The sequence below is a fragment of the Bufo gargarizans genome, chromosome 2, assembly GCF_014858855.1.
Source record: "Bufo gargarizans isolate SCDJY-AF-19 chromosome 2, ASM1485885v1, whole genome shotgun sequence".
NCBI classification, from domain to species: domain Eukaryota; kingdom Metazoa; phylum Chordata; class Amphibia; order Anura; family Bufonidae; genus Bufo; species Bufo gargarizans.
Genome location: NC_058081.1, coordinates 103,790,535 through 103,809,971, shown reverse-complemented (window position 1 = coordinate 103,809,971; position 19,437 = coordinate 103,790,535). Strand labels below are relative to the sequence as shown.

At 43.3% G+C, this 19,437-nt stretch overlaps 1 protein-coding gene across 1 annotated transcript in view; it reads right to left on the bottom strand.

The window, feature by feature from the left end:
- Positions 1-19,437, bottom strand: part of UACA (uveal autoantigen with coiled-coil domains and ankyrin repeats) — a 70,478-nt gene that overhangs the window by 6,464 nt on the left and 44,577 nt on the right. The window contains exons 2-15 of the mRNA XM_044279353.1: positions 13,245-13,378; positions 10,411-10,499; positions 9,617-9,681; positions 7,620-7,677; positions 7,459-7,529; positions 7,210-7,316; positions 5,800-5,981; positions 5,675-5,712; positions 4,248-4,307; positions 4,043-4,150; positions 3,510-3,542; positions 3,304-3,402; positions 1,594-1,633; positions 1,462-1,514 (exon numbers count right to left, since the gene is read on the bottom strand). Of these exons, the coding sequence (XP_044135288.1) occupies positions 1,462-1,514; positions 1,594-1,633; positions 3,304-3,402; positions 3,510-3,542; positions 4,043-4,150; positions 4,248-4,307; positions 5,675-5,712; positions 5,800-5,981; positions 7,210-7,316; positions 7,459-7,529; positions 7,620-7,677; positions 9,617-9,681; positions 10,411-10,499; positions 13,245-13,378 (1,137 nt within the window). The remainder of the gene's footprint in view (positions 1-1,461; positions 1,515-1,593; positions 1,634-3,303; positions 3,403-3,509; positions 3,543-4,042; positions 4,151-4,247; positions 4,308-5,674; positions 5,713-5,799; positions 5,982-7,209; positions 7,317-7,458; positions 7,530-7,619; positions 7,678-9,616; positions 9,682-10,410; positions 10,500-13,244; positions 13,379-19,437) is intronic.

Below are 19,437 nucleotides of genomic sequence, written 5' to 3'. Positions count from 1 at the left end.
AAAGTCACGTCCCCATTTTTGGACGCGTCAGAAAAAGCATCTAAAACACTTAAGAATTGTAATTTTGATTAATGAATATCCCTCATGGTAATTAATTTATGTCATATAAAAGTAAACAAAAGTTGTCACACAACTTATTGTTTATCTGTCAAATAGTAGCTGTGTACAAATAATCCCACCAGCAACAGACAAAACTGTCTGACTTGGGAGTCAGTTTAAAAAAAAAAAAAAAAAAATGACTCCCTGGTCTTCGAGAACAATGGAAAATGATCGGCTAAATTCAGCAAATCATGCCATAAAAATGCAGTTTCGTGTGACTACATCAGAGAATTTTCTAGCATATCAAATTGCATTTTTGGCAGACAAGAGTTTGCCATTGGCCATTGCAAATAGTTGTTCATGCTAGTTTTTCAAACGGCAGTCGGTCGAATCTTTCCGGCCAACTTGTATCTCATTTGTGTGGCAAGCAAAAAAAAAAAAGTTAACTTAAAGAGGACCTTTCACTAGTTTAAAAACTAAAAACTAACTATACCTGTGGGCAGAGCGGCGCCCAGGGGTCCCCCTGCACTTACTAGTATGTATGGGCGCCGCTGCGTTCGCCCGGTATAGGCTCCGGTGTCTGCAGCTCCCTCTGTTGTACTGGGCAGAGTTTTTGTATTAGGGTTGTCCCTTGCTGCAGTGCTGGCCAATCGTAGCGCACAGCTCATAGCCTGGGACTAATACAGTAAGTGCAGGGGGACCCCTGGGTGCCGCTCTGCCCACTGATATAGTTAGTTTTTAAACTAGTGAAAGGTCCTCTTTAAAAGGGGTTGTCCAGCTTTTACTAAGCTCCTCTATCCTCAGAATAGGCCATTATTAGCTGATTGGCGGCGGTCTAACACTTTGTATCCTTGTTGATAGCTGTGCTGAAAGTCAATAGGAGCAGTGCTGCAGTGATCAACTGTCTACTACACAGACCACAGCCCTATGTACTTCCAGCACCAGAGCTACACCCAGTTCGGGTGTGGGGTGTTGGGACTCCTGCCAATCAGCTAATGATGGCCTATCCTTAGAATAATCCATTGTTTAGTAAAAGCTGGACAATGAATAATGTGGAAGGATAACTACAAGAAGCACTGTAGGTTCCAATCAAAATACTTTAAAAAATTAAGCAATCGAAAAAGAACGATTAAGGAATAAAAATTGTGAAGTATCTAGCTAATAAAGCAAAGATCTCCCAACTCCAGCATAACATCTTAGTATGAAATTGGCTGTAATATACAAGCTATATATTGTAACCAGGAGGCTGAGTCCATCTAAACTTAAAGGGGTTCTCTGGGCTTTTAATATTGATGACCTATCCTCAGGATAGCCCAGAGAACCTCTGTAAAGGGCATGATTACATAATGACTACCATTTATCCCACTCCAGTTGTCAGAAAACAAACAGTTGTCATTAAACATTCCTTCTTTTACTCCTCACCTGTGGATCAGCGCTAAGAACAAGATTTTGCTTCATTACTAGGTCTTCTCTACCTAGAACACAAATAAAGAATTAGAGAAGGAGGATTACATGAGGACCACCAGTATGCTGTGCGTACAAGCAAATACTCACCATTGCTGAAAGGGCTGTTGGGGGCAGAGGAATTTTTCTGCTGGAACAAAGTTAGAAAAACCTGTCAGTTAAATACAATTTTTTCAGTTTGCCCTTTTAGATTTATACCTCTTAACTACCATTGCCTTTCCCACAGCCATCTGACCGAGCTGGTCCTATTACCAGCTTAGAAAATGGTAAATAAAAAAGGCTGACCTCTGCCTACGATACCAAAATGATCAGCTTTGTTATAGAAAACATAGAATGTGTCGGCAGATAAGAACCATTTGGCCCATCTAGTCTGCCCAATATACTGAATACTATGAATAGCCCCTGGCCCCATCTTATATGAAGGATGGCCTTATGCCTATCCCATGCATGCTTAAACTCCTTCACTGTATTTGCCGCTACCACTTCTGCAGGAAGGCTATTCCATGCATCCACTACTCTCTCAGTAAAGTAATACTTCCTGATATTACTTTTAAACCTTTGCCCCTCTAATTTAAAACTATGTCCTCTTGTAGCAGTTTTTCTTCTTTTAAATATTCTCTCCCCTTTTACCTTGTTGATTCCCTTTATGTATTTAAAAGTTTCTATCATATCCCCTCTGTCTCGTCTTTCTTCCAAGCTATACATGTTAAGGTCCTTTAACCTTTCCTGGTAAGTTTTATCCTGCAATCCATGTACCAGTTTAGTAGCTCTTCTCTGAACTCTCTCCAAAGTATCAATACTATTATATTGATTAGTTATTAATGTATGACATTGTAATTGCAGAATTCTATCTGGAACATGACCATTTTGCGGTCTGCAAATCACAGATCCCCGAAACACAAATTCTGGCTAAGTGCTTTTTTTTTTTTTTCTTTTTTTTCCAGTCTCCTGCAGAAACTTCCTACCCTTCTCCACAAAACGGACAAGAATAGGATATATTCTTTTTTTTTTTCAGGTGCCACAAAGGGACATACAGTGTGCCGTCAGCATCTACCCCCAATGAAATTAATGGGTTTGCATCCAATTCTCAAAAAATGCTAAGTAAAAATGTGTGTGCGCTGGAGGCCTTATCTGAGACATTATGTTTGCAGCTATTAGTTTAATAGTGTATAATATTACAATTTAGTCCATAGACAACTCCATGTACTACTGTTCCCGAGATCTCTCATTGAGGACTGCATTGCTATTGCAAGCGGATCAGAAAGCTCCTATGCCATACACGCTGAATTAGCTGCAATCACACCGAGGATCCATGTAACAACAACATTTACTTCCGCATGTCCAACACCTGTCTGATTCAGATTAACCATTTACACACAGACTATGAGGGGAATTTATCAGGAGTGTAATATTTGAAGTCAGTTTGCCATACTTTGTGCAAAATTTATAAAATGTCACGTTGCTTGCTTAAATTTGGAGCATCTTTAAACCTAACACTTGTCTAGAAATGCTACAACAGTTTTCTACCCTACCTACCTACTGGGATGGCTTTGGGACTTTTATGGTGAAATCTGGAGTGAAACTCATTAACATAGATAACCACATCCACTTTTCAAAACTGGACAGAGTGGTGTAAAAATGCAAAAAAAAAAAAAAAAGTCTAAACATATTTGAGATAGTAACCTCAAAAAGTCACAAAAACCCTGTTTTGCAGGCTTTTTGAAGACAGAATTATGGCGCGCAAGGCTTGATCATTCAACCTTCTATATCAATTCTCGCCACCAGCCAGCACCAGCTCACCTCATAATATCTCAGTTTCCCTCGCAGGTTCTCCATAGTTCGCAGGCTCTCCTCAAGTTCCTTTTCCTTGGCTTCCAATAGTGACTTTAGCTCCTCTTTCTAATAATTTAATATTGGAGATGGAAAAAAATAAAATAAAATTATGTTCAGTGAGGTGCAAGTAAAAAGGTATCGTGATTTATTCTACACCCCAAACATAATGCTACCTCATTCTCCAGGTCATCAGTCATCATCTGCTCCTGCAATATGAAGTAAATTTAAGTATCCTTGTACGATACAATAGGCCAGTTCCTTTTCTTTATTGCTCGCGGCTCTCGGACACACAGACCCGAACTGGAAACCCCACCTAGTTCCCTGCATACAGTCCACCCTGCCCCCCCCCCCCAATCCGGGCAAGCTGCAGCTATTTCCTGTCTCCGGTGCACTTGTTCATAGCTTTTATTCCCCTCTCTTTCTCCTGTTTTTATATGTTAAAGAGAGTATTGTAACATTAATTCTCCATTTTCAGTACATCTCCGAATGGCATTTGCAATACAGTTAACGCCATGACAGTACTTCTGCTCTGAACACATCTCATCATAGACACACACCCATGCCGCTGTATAAACTGACAATTTAATAAGCTATTATAAAATGCCTTACACACACCTGACAATGAATGCTAATTATACACTAGAAGCCTTATTCAGATGGCGTCTATCTGCCTGGTTATAAATGACTGGGAGACACTGGACCCCACCTGGCCGAGCTGGTGCTGTAAGCCTCCCACTTTATCCAGCAGCGCTCTGTGCTCATGCTGTACTTTTCTCAGTCTATCACGGAGATCTTCATTTTCATTTTCTAAGTCCTAAAGGAGGAATGGTGAAGAGGATTGAAGCATTTTACCATCTCAGCATGTCCATGTATCATTGCCAATAATGGGAATAACAGGCTCACACACATACCTGAGACTGATCTTTTGATTTTACGGAGGAATCTTCCTTGGAACTATGCTTTGCCCATTTCTGAGGAAGGGACACACACAGAACCATTTATAGACCGCGCCAGTCATAGCAAGAATGCCAAACACACATTAACTGTAGGACTTTTGTTCTAAAATGCAAGCTCCTTCCCATAACATCTGACCAGCTTAGACATCACTGTCAATGGTTTGTGGAAGTCACAGGGTGTGTGGGAACGAACAAATGGCTGACATTAATCAGAGAACAAGAGTGGAAACTATCCAAAATGGAATAAATCGGGCAGAGTTCATGCACTACATACAGGGTAATGTCAAGTTATTGGCATGCCATAAGCAGAAACTTGCAATTATGCTACGATTGATCATGATTTTATACTTTTTATATTTAACATACATGCCCTAACATGAGGTAAACTGCAAAAAAGCATTCCATCCAGGCAGTGTTCCATCAGCCCGACAGAAGTGAATGGAGTGGAGGACAGACATACTCCTACCACCCCAATCAGAGAGGGGGCTAGGAGAACCAGTGTTCTCAGGATAGCCGAGGACTGATGGTCAGACACCCCCACGCCACTCGTGTGGCAATGACCCCTTTTATGATTCACTGCTTTACAATCCTCATAAATTTGTGTAGCAAATTTTAGACTTCAAGGCACACAAAATTTAACAGACCAATAAAACCTAATATACAAGGTTCAACCTATCATGAAGAGAGCATCTATGGCCATTCACTCACATGTACGTCACTGTTTCTGGAGTTTGTCAGAACAAGAAATGGGAATTAAATTAGTGATCAGAGGGCAGACATTTTCCTGGACATCCAGTCATTAACAGTTGAAAAACCTCTACGCCACTCCCTGCCCAAAATGGTTCATGGTGTACTAAATAACAGGAATTATTCTAATGCATAAGCAAAATAGATACATTTTAGGTTTTGCGTTCCCCACCACTACCAAAGGAAGAGGGGGAGGAAGGTGTAGAAGAAACAAACACTAGCACTTTTTGTTCTTGATAGCAAAACCCAATGCCTTAATGTGGTGGCCATTTTAATCTTTACAGAAGAACGTGACTCAGTCATTTTAATGTTTTAAAATGAAATGTTCTTTGAAGGGGGTTTTCCAATCTGACAAAGTGATGTTATATCACTGCAACATGTCCCCCACACAGTGGGTGGCCAAGCGTCATGCAAAACAGGTGAAAAACAGTGGAGAACACAGCGCTACACCAGTGCTGCAGCCACTTCATTTTCCTAATTGCTGGAGTCCCAGAGGTCAAAGAACCACTAATCAAGAAATGATTATATGAGCTAGCGATATGGCATCATTTTAACAGATGGGAATAGCCTTTTTAGGTTACACTCAGATATAATGAGGAACTGATCAGCTTTGTAAAAAATTCAATAGTACTCACAGAGCGTAAAGAAACCATGCTTCTTACAGGTTCTGGCCCTGTGGGAATATACAAACAGGTTAAGATTACACTTCTGGATAATAATCCTATAGGCAAGGAATTGCAACCACCAGAGAGAAGATTACCTCGTGGAGAGCTCTCAACTGCTGTCCTGATAAGAGACAAGATGTCCAGGTTATCCCCAATTCTGCTATAATAGGTACAGTCATGTCCCAAAGAGTCGACCAGTGTAACGTCAGCCCCTGCTCTCAGCAGGATTTCCACAGCTTCCCGACATCCGTACTCACAGCCCAGCATGAGCGGAGTCCTAAAGGATGGAGAAAGTATCATCAACGCATGTACAGCCCCTCAATAGCAAGTCTCAGTAAATAAATACATATACCGGGGGGATACTATATCTCCTTATGGAGGGCAACTAGTTAGCATGAGGAGACTCGTAGGCCATACATGCTCCCCTGGAATTCTGGGAAGAAGGGATGCAAATTAGCTCTTAACAAGCTCTGCCTCTGATGCTACCAGATAAGTCAAAGTTCAACCTTTTAAGTTTACTCTAAGTTTTATTGTTTTCACAGAGTGACAAAAATATCAAGACAAGCTCTTTGAAAATAAACAAAAACCTATAGGATCGCGCAGGATCCCAACGACTCCAATTTCTGCAATTGAAACCACTAGAAAATTGCTGCAAACTTCAAACTGTAATAAACTCTCCTTTCAGAGTCAACCTAGCCTGTCATATTATTGAAGCATTTTCACATATACCAACATAAAAAAGTTCAACCTTTTAAACAGGATTCGACACATGACTTAGATAATTAAGACAGCACCTCATCTGCAGACAGCTGTTTCAGGGTAATCGCTCTTCATTAGGGCGCCGTCACATGTGGCAGAATTTCTGCGACTGCATATCAGTTCCAGAACAGGATTCGGACACAATCCCCAACGCTCGGCGTGAATGAGGCCTTAGTGTTGATCTCCTTATGCAGCTAGCCGGCATGAGGAGTGTTATAGGCCAGGCAATGCTCCTCTGGTATTCTGGGAAGAGGGTATGCAAATCAGCTCTTAACAAGCTGAGCCTCTAATGCCACAGTGACCTGGCACTCTCCATAGGGAGATATAGTATCCCCCAAATCCTGACCTAGGCCTATCAGCCAGTTAAGCCAGTGCTCTTTGCTGTAGACCAGTGATAGGCAAACTGCAGCTCTCCAGCTGTTGCAAAACTACAACTCCCACCATGCCATACTGTAGGCTGAAACCTGTAGGCAGTCTTTGCATGCTGGGAGTTGTAGTTCTGCAACAGCTGGAGAGCCGCAGTTTGCCTATCACTGCTGTAGACTGAAGAGGGGCAATCACCTCAAAACAGCTGTCTGCAGATGAGATGCTGGTCTCAAGGCCTGTATAAAAAGGTTGAACTTAAGACAGCTACCTTACATCTGGTGGCATTAGAGGCTCAGCTTAAGATCTGCGTTGCATACCTTCTTCCTTGAATATATACACCCACACACACAATTATGCTAAAAACTCAAGATACCACTCACTTATTTTGTTTGTCCCGGGAATTGATATCGGCGCCTTTCTCAATCAGCACTTGGCATATAGCTGGGCGACACATCTGTGTGGCCAATGCCAGTGGGGTCCTCCCATCCTAGAGTACGGAAAAAGAAAAACTGGAGGTAACTACCAGTCCAATCCTTGACTTACAGAAACGTCAACAGAGCTGCAACACTGAGTGAGGTGTGGAAAACCAGATCAATGATGAAGAAGAAATGTAAAGCTGAAATTCTCACCAAGTCTTTGGCATTTACCGAAGCCCCATGTTCGCACAGAAGCTGCGCACTGGAACAGCAATCAGACATGGCTGCACAGAAGAAAACAGCACCGATTCAGACAGTGTCTCCTGCCCGTTATCTGTCCCCACTGATCAGACATTTCAGCACCCTCCTCTCACCTGCATCGTGCAGCGCTGTCCTGCCTTGTAGATCCACATTCTCGGTTGGACAGTTAAACTGGGGATAAAACACAAAACCAAATACAATTATTGTATTATTCGCATAAAAGATCTTCCCCTCATCAGAAAATATTAACTATTACAAACCTAAAGGGTCTTTGTCGTCCAGCAATGTGTAAAGGGCACTTAAAGTGCATCTGTCAGCAGATCTGTCCCTATGACTCTGGCTGACCTGTTACATGTGCACTTGGCAGGTGAAGACATCTGTGTTGATCCCATGTTCCTATGTGCCCGCATTGCTGAGAAAAATGAAGTTTTTATATATGCAAATTAGCCTCTAGGAGCAACAGGGGCGTTGTCATTACACCTAGAGGCTCTGCTCTCTCTGCAACTGCCGCGCACTCTGAGCTTTGACAGGGCCAGGCAGTGAGAATGTCCGGCCCTGTCAGTCAAAATGTAGAGGGCGCAGCAGTTGTAGAGAAAGCAGAACCTCTAGGTGTAATGGCAACGCCCCCGTTGCTCCTAGAGACTCATTTGCATATAGTAAAACATCACCTCAGTTCTATACCCAAAAAACAAGTGACAGGTTCCCTTTAAGTGTTCTGGCAAAACGGATACGATTTTCTGGTCTGCGCATGTGCAGACCTTTAAAAATACAAAAATAAAAATGCATTTGTCTGACAAACGCCATCCGTTTGAGGCCGCAAGTGTGAAAGTACCATAAGGCAGGATACTGGCTCTCCTTAAGGAGGCCAGCTGTATAAGGAGATATTTTAGCAGTGCTTCATGGTATGGAGACTTATTGGCTGGAGATCCCTCTTTGCAGAACATTTACCAGTAGCTTCCATGTGCACTCGAAACTCAAATTTCAATTAAAAAAGTAATTTCACATTTTAATAATTTATTTGGGCGTTTCCTACGGTAATTTTTTCATTACTGTGCTGAGCAGCCCGAGGCATTTCTAACCAGTTTTACGCGGACAACCATCTATAATTAAGTGGAGAATACCGGGCGTCCTGACTGAAGTTCCTAGACAGACATCTTTGTTTCAACTGCACTATGTATAGCCAAAAGACGGTGTAAACTTGTCTTGTCAGTTGCTAATGGAAAACCACGGGAGGCCAAGGTGCGATGCAAACATCCACAAGTTAGCCCTAAACCTCCATAAACAGTACCCTACATACAATTTGTGTTTCAAATGCAAGTTTTGAAGTTATAATAGGAGAAAACGAATTGATTGTTAGAGGTCAAACCAACGAGACCCTGACTGATCCCGAGAACAGGGTCTTGTTCCCCCGATGTGATGTGCCCTGATTGGAAGATACAGCTGTCACTCAGCAGAGGGGAGGGGCTGTGAAACAACTCAATGCAGAAAGCGATTCACAGAGAAGCCCCAGCCCCTGGGCACTTGCAGCAGCTGAATCTGGCAGAATAAATCTCCATATTCACACTACTCCTGGTAATAAAAGTTCTACAAGCAATGTTTGTACTGCTCTCTCCAGCTCCTAGCTACTGCTTTCAGCAGTTTATCATGGTCAAAACTAAAAATAGACTCCCTTAAAGGGAACCTGTCACCAGGATTTTGTGTATAGAGCTGAGGACATGGGTTGCGCTAGATTGCTTCTAGCACATCCACAATACCCAGTCCCCATAGCTCTGTGGGCTTTTATTGTGTAAAAAAACCCTATTTGATACATATGCAAATTAACCTGAGATGAGTCCTGTACGTGAGATGAGCCAGGGACAGGACTCATCTCAGGTTAATTTGCATATGCATCAAATTGTTTTTTTACACAAAAAAGCACACAGAGCTATGGGGACTGGGTATTGTGGATGTGCTAGCGGCCATCTAGCAACCCTTGTCCTCAGCTCTATACACAAAATCCTGTTGACAGGTTCCCTTTAAGTAGTAGTTTCAACTTGATTAAAATCTTTCCCTAAGAAGATCTAACAGAAAGACACAGCTTCATCATCCATCTTAGTGCTGTGCCACCTACCTGCAGAAGCTTCTGCAGACAAAGGGAGTGTCCATACTTTGCTGACAGATGCAAGGCATTTCTCCCTGACAGAAGAAAGAAAACAGAAATAGATAAAGATAACACATGTGAGAAATGCAGGATTTTCACGCCCCAGCTATACAACAGTTCTAGGGTGGCAGAAGCAGTTAAAGGGCAGCCGTCATCAGCGACCCCTCTATCAAACTGTTTGCATACACAACTGTGGTTCACATGACTGGAACGGAGCCCCGGAACAACAAAAGAAAAACAGCGTTTTAGAGTTATGATACTTTTTCTAAATATGCAAATAAGCCTTTGGTGCAATGAGGGTGTCACCATTGCTCTTGTTGCCCACAAGCTCTGCTCCTCTGTGGCAGCACCTCCCTTGCTGCTTTACCGCTGCCTGGCCCTGTCAGTCAAAAGAGCCAGGGAGGAGCTGGTCACAGAAATGAGGAGATTGGGTGCTACAAGAGCAAAGGTGACACCTTCATTGCACCAAAGCCTAATTTGCATATTACCAGCGTTTTAAATGGTGAACCACAGCTACGTGTCTATGTTTGATAGGGAGGTCGCTGGTGACAGATTACCCTTAAATGAATGACTGGGGGAGGGGGGGTGGACATTTGAACCAGGACCTAGCTTGCCTGTTCTCAACTGCAAACCAGTTGGTTGGGAAGGTATCTGCCAAAGCAAGCTGCATCCCAGCTAGACCAAAAACTGCCCGAGTTCCATTAGCACTCGAGGACATGAACAGACATGTCATCTCCAATGGTGCATTTAAAGTCACAACATACCTGCAGCGTCAGGGGCTGTAAGATCGACCCCATGTAGGAGGACGGCATTCAGACATTCCAGGTGACCCTTTGAAGCAACAACATGGAATCTGAAAATAGGCAGAAAATACAATTCAAAAAAGCTACACAACAGTCGATAAAACCTGATGATGCAAATAAGTGCTCCTCCGCTCCCATGAGGAAATATCTGTCAAGGAGGCTTTCAAGCCATTAAATAGAAACAAAAACATATGTAGACATCCTGCCCAGGTTTATGGGCTTGTCCAGCGAACGTGACTTTGAAATGAGTAATGCATGTGTCAGAACAAACTATGTAGGACACCTACACACAGGTCTAGAGCCAGCCACTCGAAGGATAGCTGTGCATGTCCATCTCCCCGACTCCCCCATATGCAATCATACTCGGCAGATTGCACATGTCTATATCACTGGTGAAAGGTGCCCAGCAGTTACTTGTCTGCCACAGGACAGGGCATGTGAAAACCCAACTTACCCCATCCATCTTTCCTCCGGACAGGTTCGGGGGTCTGAAGTAGATTTGCTGCTTCCTCAATCTCTCTTCAGAGGCTAAAAGCAGCACATCTGGCTTAAAAGGGGTTGTCTGGGCTTTTATTACTGATGACCTATCCTCGGGATAGGCACCCCGCGGATCACGGCTTGCGCAGTGTCCAAATGCAGTCTCCCTTCTCTTATTGTCCACTGCGGCTTTGCCATAGACATACAGCAGCGGACAGGGAGATTGCACATGCGCACTGCGCCGTCTCATACTGCTGATCGGTGGGGTGCCTATCCTGAGGCTAGGTCAATAGTAAAAGCCCGGACAACCCCTTTAAAGAGGACCTGTCGCCTCTCTTAACTTGTCTGTTTTAGTAACTACTTTCAATAATTCGGGAGAATCATTTATGACTTTGTTGTACTGCTCTTCTTATTCCTGCTAGAAGTGTATGGATAAAAAGGTACAGATGGGTGTTACCAGTTGAGGGCATGTCCCTGCTAGTGTTAAACGAATTGGGTTTAGATTGCTGTATCCGAACCAGATTAGTTTGAAAACTTCGTTAACAATATAGCCTCCGTCCTGCTGTAAAATGTACAAGTTCCGTGGAGGTCTTTGCGAACTTGCAGCAAATATCGCAAGACTTGCTTCGTCTCGCGTCTACCATGCAACACTTTGTTTATTCGCATAAACTACACTGTGTCAAAATCCGAAGCTGAACGCTGCTTTGTTCATGAGGCAGGAAGCAGAGTTCAGCTTTGGGATTTTGACACTAATTTATGTGAATAAACGAAGCGTCACGTCAGATGTGCGAGACTAAGCAAGTCTTGAGATATTTTCCGCAAAAGCCTCCGCAGAGCCCATACGGTAGAACAGAGGCTATATCGTTAATGAAGTTTTCGAACTAATCGGATTCTGCCAGACTGTGCAGGGACACACTCCAACTGGTAACTCCCATCTGTACCTTGATCCATAAACTTGTAGAAAGAATAGAAGAATAATCGCAAAACAGTCATAAGAATAAATGGCCCAGAATTGTCATTTCATATTCTTACGGAATACAATTGATAACTGAGAGAAACGTGTCAGGAGTGGTGACAGGACCTCTTAAAAGTGAACTTTAGCAAGAGGAAACACTCAAGGATCAGGCGAAATCATAGTTTCTGGGCAGCAGATTGTCCCATGTACGCAGCGATCTGCTCCACCAAAACAAGAAATCTGTGTGGAGATGAGCAATCGCTGAAGCATGTAAATACAGTTCTCATCTCCTCTGACAAGCAAGCAATGGTCAGGAACAAACTGTTCATTCCTATTAATTGCCGGTAAGCCCATGTAAAGGGGCCTTTATGTTAGGTGCTGTCCACATTATGATCACCAGCACCATATACAACAATGTGGAGCATGAGTCTACCAACTGATTTTCTTTAGCTGCTGCTCATGGGTTAAATGATCAGATTTACGCCTTTCTGCTGCCGATGCCAAACATTCATGTCTCCATAAATGGCCAAGACATTCACGCTAGCAAGCAAACGTTAGGAAGACAAAGAAAATATTGGCAGAACTCGATACCCTGGCAAGAAGGTAAACGTGACTTTCTATAGAATTCAGGCGAGTCCATGGATAAATAAGTGTGCCACCAGGGAGACACAGATTTATGAAACTGTCTTAAAGGGGTTGTCGGGGACTTTGATATTGATGACCTATCCTCATGATAGGTCATCAATATCTGATCTGTAGGGGCCCGACTCCTGGGACCAACACCGATCAGCTGTTTGAAGAGTCCATGGCGCTCTGGTGAGTGGTGCAGCCTCTTCCTAGGCCAGTGATGTCATTTACATCAGTTACATGGCCGAGGTGCAGCTCAGTTTTACTCAAGTGAATGGTGGGGAGATGCGCTACCAAGCACAGCCGCTATCTAATGTACTTTGTGAGCTGTGAGGAGGCCCACCAGAGATCCAAGGAGCGCCGTGGCTTCTTCAAACAGCTGATCGCCAGGGGCACTGTGAGTTGGACCCATGCTGACCTCATACTGGTGACCTATCCTGATAGGCCATCAATATGAAAATCCTAGAGAATCCCCTTAAGGAAGTCAACCAATTACACAGCAGCTTTCAATTCATATTCTGCCTTCGTAAAATTGTGTTGTGATTGGTTAGATTCCCAGTGCAGTCTCATGCTTCATATTGAGCAGGATGGATCTAAAATAAGTCTGTGCAGCATAAAAAGGCAGTTTGCTATACAGCAGGTATATCCCTTTGGAATAAGTAAAACTGCATCCAATGTTGGTCTCCCAGACAAAAGCTCAAACAATACTAACGACACGATTGGTAGTAGAACTTACGCTGAGCGTCCTTCCAGGTCCAGCTTACTGGGACTGACGCCCTTCTTGGCAAGAGTGTGTGAGATTTTATCGACATCTCCCCTCTCAGCCGATCTCATCAAGCGTTCATCATATTTATTCCAGTCAGCAGTTTGCTAGAAAACGCAAAGAAAATATTAGATTCAACATTATCAGACAATAAATATGTGCTATACAATAATTCTAAGAGGACAACCGAACAAACAAGTCACTGGGATGGATGGTAATGATTAGGCCTCAGGCACACGACCGTAATGTATTTTGCAGTCCCTTCAGCAGTCACACAAGATGTTTGGCGGGACAAGACGATGATCTAATGTATATCTGGGTGTTCTACATATAAAGCCTGCTCACAGAATTGCCTGGGCTTTTTAGGAAACCTGAAATTGCCCCAGATTTAGTTTCCAGAAGTAATTCCATTCTTATTAGAGAACTGATTTTAAGCAAGGGGTGATCAAGACACTCTAGAGATCAGTCTGTAGGGCCACTCCAGCAGCCAAGAAGATTTTTTTTTTTTAAGGGTACAAGCATTTTATAGACCTCAGTAGGAAACACTTCAAAAAGTGGTAGATTTCTAAGCATAGTCACTAGGCTCTTGGATCTTTTCCCTTCACCTGGCTTTTGACATGTAAATAACCCCCATTTCATAGTCCGCTTTGTCTCCACCATGTCAAAGATGCCTAAATGAAGAGACCTGAATAGTCTTGAAAGCTTGCAATTTCTTAAATCTTTTCAGTTACCAACCACTGAGGAATCTCATTTTTAATCTTCAGGGAACATATCTAGTAATCCCAAAAAGTAAAAACTAATAAACCCCCCCCCCCCCCCCCCCTTAGGTACTTTTACAGAGTTCCGTCCTAGGGGCTCAATACCGGAAAATAACTGATCAGTAATCAGTTCAGGATGTCTTCAGTGCAGTCATTTTGACTGATCAGGCGAAAAAACCTGAAGACTTGCCTGAATGCCGGATCCGGCATTTTTCCCCATAGGAATGTATACTGGAATGCCGGATCCGTCCTTCCGGTCTGCGCATGAGCAGACGGGTAAAAATGTAAAAAAAGATTCAAGACAGATCAGTCTGTCCGCATGACAAGCGGAGAGACGGATCCGCTCTTGCAATGCATTTGTGAGACGGATCCGAATGAGTCTCACAAATGCTTTCAGCCACATCCAGATCGGCGGATCAGACGACGGAACTGCTTGCCGGATCACACTGCCGCAAGTGTGAAAGTAGCCCAACTCTCCAAATAATATCAGGGCAGATAAAAGTTTGTCAGGAAGGTTAGTGGAGGACAAGAATAGTCACAATTATGTGAAGAAATGTTCACACATCTTCACTTCATATTACTGGGTATTGACAGTTTATCAATTACTTCACGTCAGATTACACAACCTCAGCTTATGTTTGTCATCACACCCAAAATCTACTTGTGGGCAAACAACTGTGTCAGAAGTGGTCTAGATGCTTCCAATGTAATGAATCACGTACTGAAATGGCCTTCTCCGTGTCATAACAAAGAAAAAAGCTCCATGAGATTGATCTGCTTCATTTAGAGTTCACATAGGCCACAATACAAGCAGATTTTACGGCCACGAAGCCCCGCCACGGTTCCGGATGATCCAAGGCTAGTCAGGAGCTCCAGGTAATGCAACCGTAATACACAATGTGTGGCATTGCTCTCCTTCTGAAGAATTCAGACGATTCAGAAGACATGCTAAGGTAATGATTTTGGCTCAAGAATATTAAATAAGAGAAAATCAAATAATATAAGAATATCAATCTGATCATGGCTGACAGAGAAACATGAGGCCGGCAGAACAAGAGCATATAAAAACAGAAGCAAACACTTGGCAGCGCCCCATGATCATGGCTTTAAAATAATACTAATGTACCCAAATAATGTTGAAATAATTCCAACATACAGAAAAAATATAAAAATAATGGATCATTCCCGTTATAAGGCTACTTTCACATCTGCGTTTTTTGCTGGATCCATCAAGGATCAGCAAAAACGCTTCCACTAGCATAATACAACCAGCTGCATCAGTTATGAATGGATCCGGTTGTATTATCTCTAAAATAGCCATGGCAATGCAAATCAATGGTGCTGGATCACCAAAGAAAACAAATCCGGCGCCCATTGACTTACATTGGTTTTAGTGCCCGGATCAGTTTGCTTTTGTGCCCGAGAAAACGGATCCAGCACCATCGACTTACATTGTGTGTCATGACTGATCCGTCTTCTCCGCATCCCATGTCCGGCATGGGAACGCAATACCACAAATATGTCACAATTACAGTTACGCTCCATACGTTTGGAATAGTCGTCCTCTGACTATTGACCTGCATTGCTAGCTAGCCTAAGTGGCCGTGCCCGCACAAGAAGATTGCATATTAAATTAATACAAGCTAATGAGCTGAAAGAAGCCAATTAACAATATGACTTGGTACTGTATATAGATAGGAGTTACCCACATGACGGTACCATTGTGGTCCTCACCAGAACAACATCCCCCCACCATACAGGTGCATTGCTCTGCCAATAATACCCTGAAGCTCTGCCCTGCCCACAATAAAATAGGAAAAGTGCCCGATTCTCTTTCAGTGGGCACATAACCGTATAGATAGCTGGGGTATTGCGCTGGAATATTCCCACTATATACATTGAAGGAGACACCCCTACTAATTAAAATGAAAAGACTAAAAGGTGGTGATTAATGAGAAAAACTTCACACATTCACATCGAAGACAATACTCCCACACACAGAGTTGCTAAGTGCCCCAAGAAAGGCGCTATTCTTGTCACTGCAGACATACTGCTTGGTGCTATTGTAATACGGGAAGTATCACATCTCGGACGGACTTACCTTGTGCTTGGAAGAACAGGTAAACCAGGGTGTCATCCTGGTCCTCCCAAGCTTCAAAGCAGGTTACAAGGAGATTGCTGGGAGCCCACACTGGTGCACCGCACCGTCAGCACCTGTTCAGGTCCTGAACGCAGTATGCAAACATCCATCTGCCCTAAGGATAGGTGCCCCCCCTCCTGCCCAGAGACAGGGGAGCGCAAGCAGTCATATCCCAGTCATTTCTTGCCTGCTTCCTCGTCTCTGTGGGACTTGGAAGTTCTTTGTGATGTTAGGTCCCCCCTCCTCCTCCTCAGCACTGCGCCCCTCGCTCTACTCTTGGATGATCAGCTCCTCACACAAATAGTGGCTTCTCCTAAATCGCGCCCCTTGTAAACACAGCGTCTCTGGCCTCTGTCCCAGGGGGAGGGCTGCTCTATTTTTTGCCTTGGAGGAGGTTAACAGCTGAGATAGTGAGGAGGATCTGTACACACATGCCCTGCATTCCCATGCACTGAGCCATCCGACCGGCCTCATAACTCAGGGCAGAGAGCATTAGAATAACAATTACAGCATTGACACCAGGCTTTGCGGTACAATGGCTAAATGTCCCTGTCACCGACTGAATGACAGCTCTTCTATGTCCCTCAACATCAGACGGATATTATATTTTAAGGGAATGTATATACTTAAAGGAGAGACTGCTTTCACACATGGCTTACCTGGCCCACTTTATACTTGGGACCCAACGACAAACTAATTATACAAAGTACTGGACATTTAGCACCAGATTATTGACTTTCCATGTAAGGGTACTTTCACACTTGCGTTGCTTGATTCCGGCAGGCAGTTCCGTTGCCTGAACTGACTGCCTGATCAGTCAGAAAAATGCATTGCAATACCGGATCCGTTTTTCCGGTGTCATCAGGCAAAACGGATCCGTTTGCGCAGACCGGAAGGACGGATCCGGCACTAATACATTCCTATGGAAAAAAATGCCGGATCCGGCATTCAGGCAAGTCTTCAGTTTTTTTCGCCGGAGATAAAATCGTAGCATGCTACAGTTTTCTCTTTTGCCTGATCAGTCAAAACGACTGAACTGAAGACATCCTAATGCAAACTGAACGGATTACTCTCCATTCAGAATGCATGGGGATATGCTTGATCAGTTCTTTTCCGGTATAGAGCCCCTGTGACGGAACTCTATGCCGGAAAAACGCAAGTGTGAAAGTACCCTAAGGAACAGCTCTGGGTTGCCACTGAACTAGAGATGAGGTAATCCATTCTAAAATGTAGAAATTTAAACCAAATTTATCTAAAAGTGCAGATTCTACCAAACCAGACTTGTGTGTCAAGAGGAGAAGAGAGGCAAAACTAGAGACTTTTCTCTCTTACAATTTATGTCAAATTTAACAAATCAGACAAGTCCGACCAAAACAAACCAAGATTGATTTTTAAGAACTTTACTAATCTCTACATTGGAATTAAGGGTCCATTAACACGGATCCGAAAAACACCGGGTCGCCCCCCCAATAGAAATGCCTATTCTTGTCCACAGCTGTCCAGAAATTTCTGGGCAGTTGGCATCCCAAACCCAAAACATTTCCAAGTTGGACCATGGGCAGAACTACTCTGGTGGCCCTCATCTGCACCTGCTATAGCATTTCGGCACACAACCTGAAAAACACCAAGGTGAAACAGGTACACATTTAACAAAAATTGATAAAATAGGCAGCTCACTGGATCAGACAAGCATGAGACCCACTGACCACCAGCTAACTAGACACTAACAATGACTATTAGGCTCGAGATACGAAACTCATTTTCCACCAGGCACCAACTCATTTTTATAAACTTTTTTTTATCATCACACATCCACAGTTATTTTAAAATGGTTAAAAATTAAGCAATGGGGTTAAGGAAAAAAATGTTTTTTAAATGAAAGTAGCGTCCATCCCAAACTTCGTCAATAAAACACATCAAATACAGTTCTAGCCCTGCCACCCCAAATCCACTGGATACACAAAAAGGGTAACCAGCAGAATATGGAGGAAAAATGATGGGATTTTTTTGTACCACTGCCGCTCGGTGTCTCTTTTGGGGCTCTATCACTTAATAACAACAGTGAGTAGGCAGTGGAAACCTTGATGGAGCACAAGGCGGTCCCCCGGCACTAACTATATATATATATATATATATATATATATATATATATATATATATATATATATATATATATACACATACAGAAGCCATGGGATCTCATGTGAACATAGACTTATATGATCCGCTTGTTGTACAGGAACATAGGTCCACGCACTTGATGTCCTGCACTTCACACGACCGGCCAAACGAGAGGAAAACCTCCCCCAACATTACAGCTTTATCTTAAATCGTGTATATCTGCAAGTACCGGAAACAGATATTCCTTCATTTCCAGAGCCCGACTGGAAAAATATCCTCCTCCAGATTTCTTGACTGCTGAGCTGAAGTGTAAATTATAAGGATGTTCTGGGAACCTTCACCAGCCACAAATCCCAATATGGAGTATGGTTAAACTAGACAGCGGCTATGCACATTGTCTTCAGCTCATGGATCTGTGCTACACAGCTGAGTTGTCTGCGCTTGGTCCCCATAATGACGTAGTTTTATAGATCTGCATATCCAATCGATTTATACCACAATGATAAGGTCCCGTGCCGGCCATTCATAAAATATCACTATTAGCGCAAAATCACTGTGTCCCAGTCATCACAGCAAATAGAGGAAAAAGAATTCCAACAGTACATGGCAATGTTTTTTAAAGGGGTTATCCTGGTAAAGATAACAATGACGATGACTTATCCCCAGGATATGTCATCATCACATCAGTGGTGTCCAAGTCCCAGAACCTCCACCGATCAGCTGCTTCAGGGAGCCGGCGGTCTCACCGGAGCTCAGGTAAGCGATGCAGGGTCCCCAGCATTGTATAGTGGCAGTGGTTGGTACTGCAGCTCAGCCACATTGACTTGAATGGGGCAGAGCTGCAACTAGGCCATGTGACCAATGTACAGTGATGCAGAGGCCTCTACCAGCTGGTCAGAGGGGGTCCTGGGTGTTGCACCCCCTTAAGCCTGATACTGATGCCCTATCCTGAGGACAAGTCATAAATATATTTTCCTGGATAACCCCTTTGAGTTATTTTTAACACAATTAAACTTTTGAAAATCTATTCTGGACACCCCCTTAATGCCCATTACAGACGAGCAAATCTATTCATTCATCATATAGAATTATTGAGAAGTGAGAGGCTATCCTCTCTCCTCCTGCTTGATTGACAAGGCTGGACATC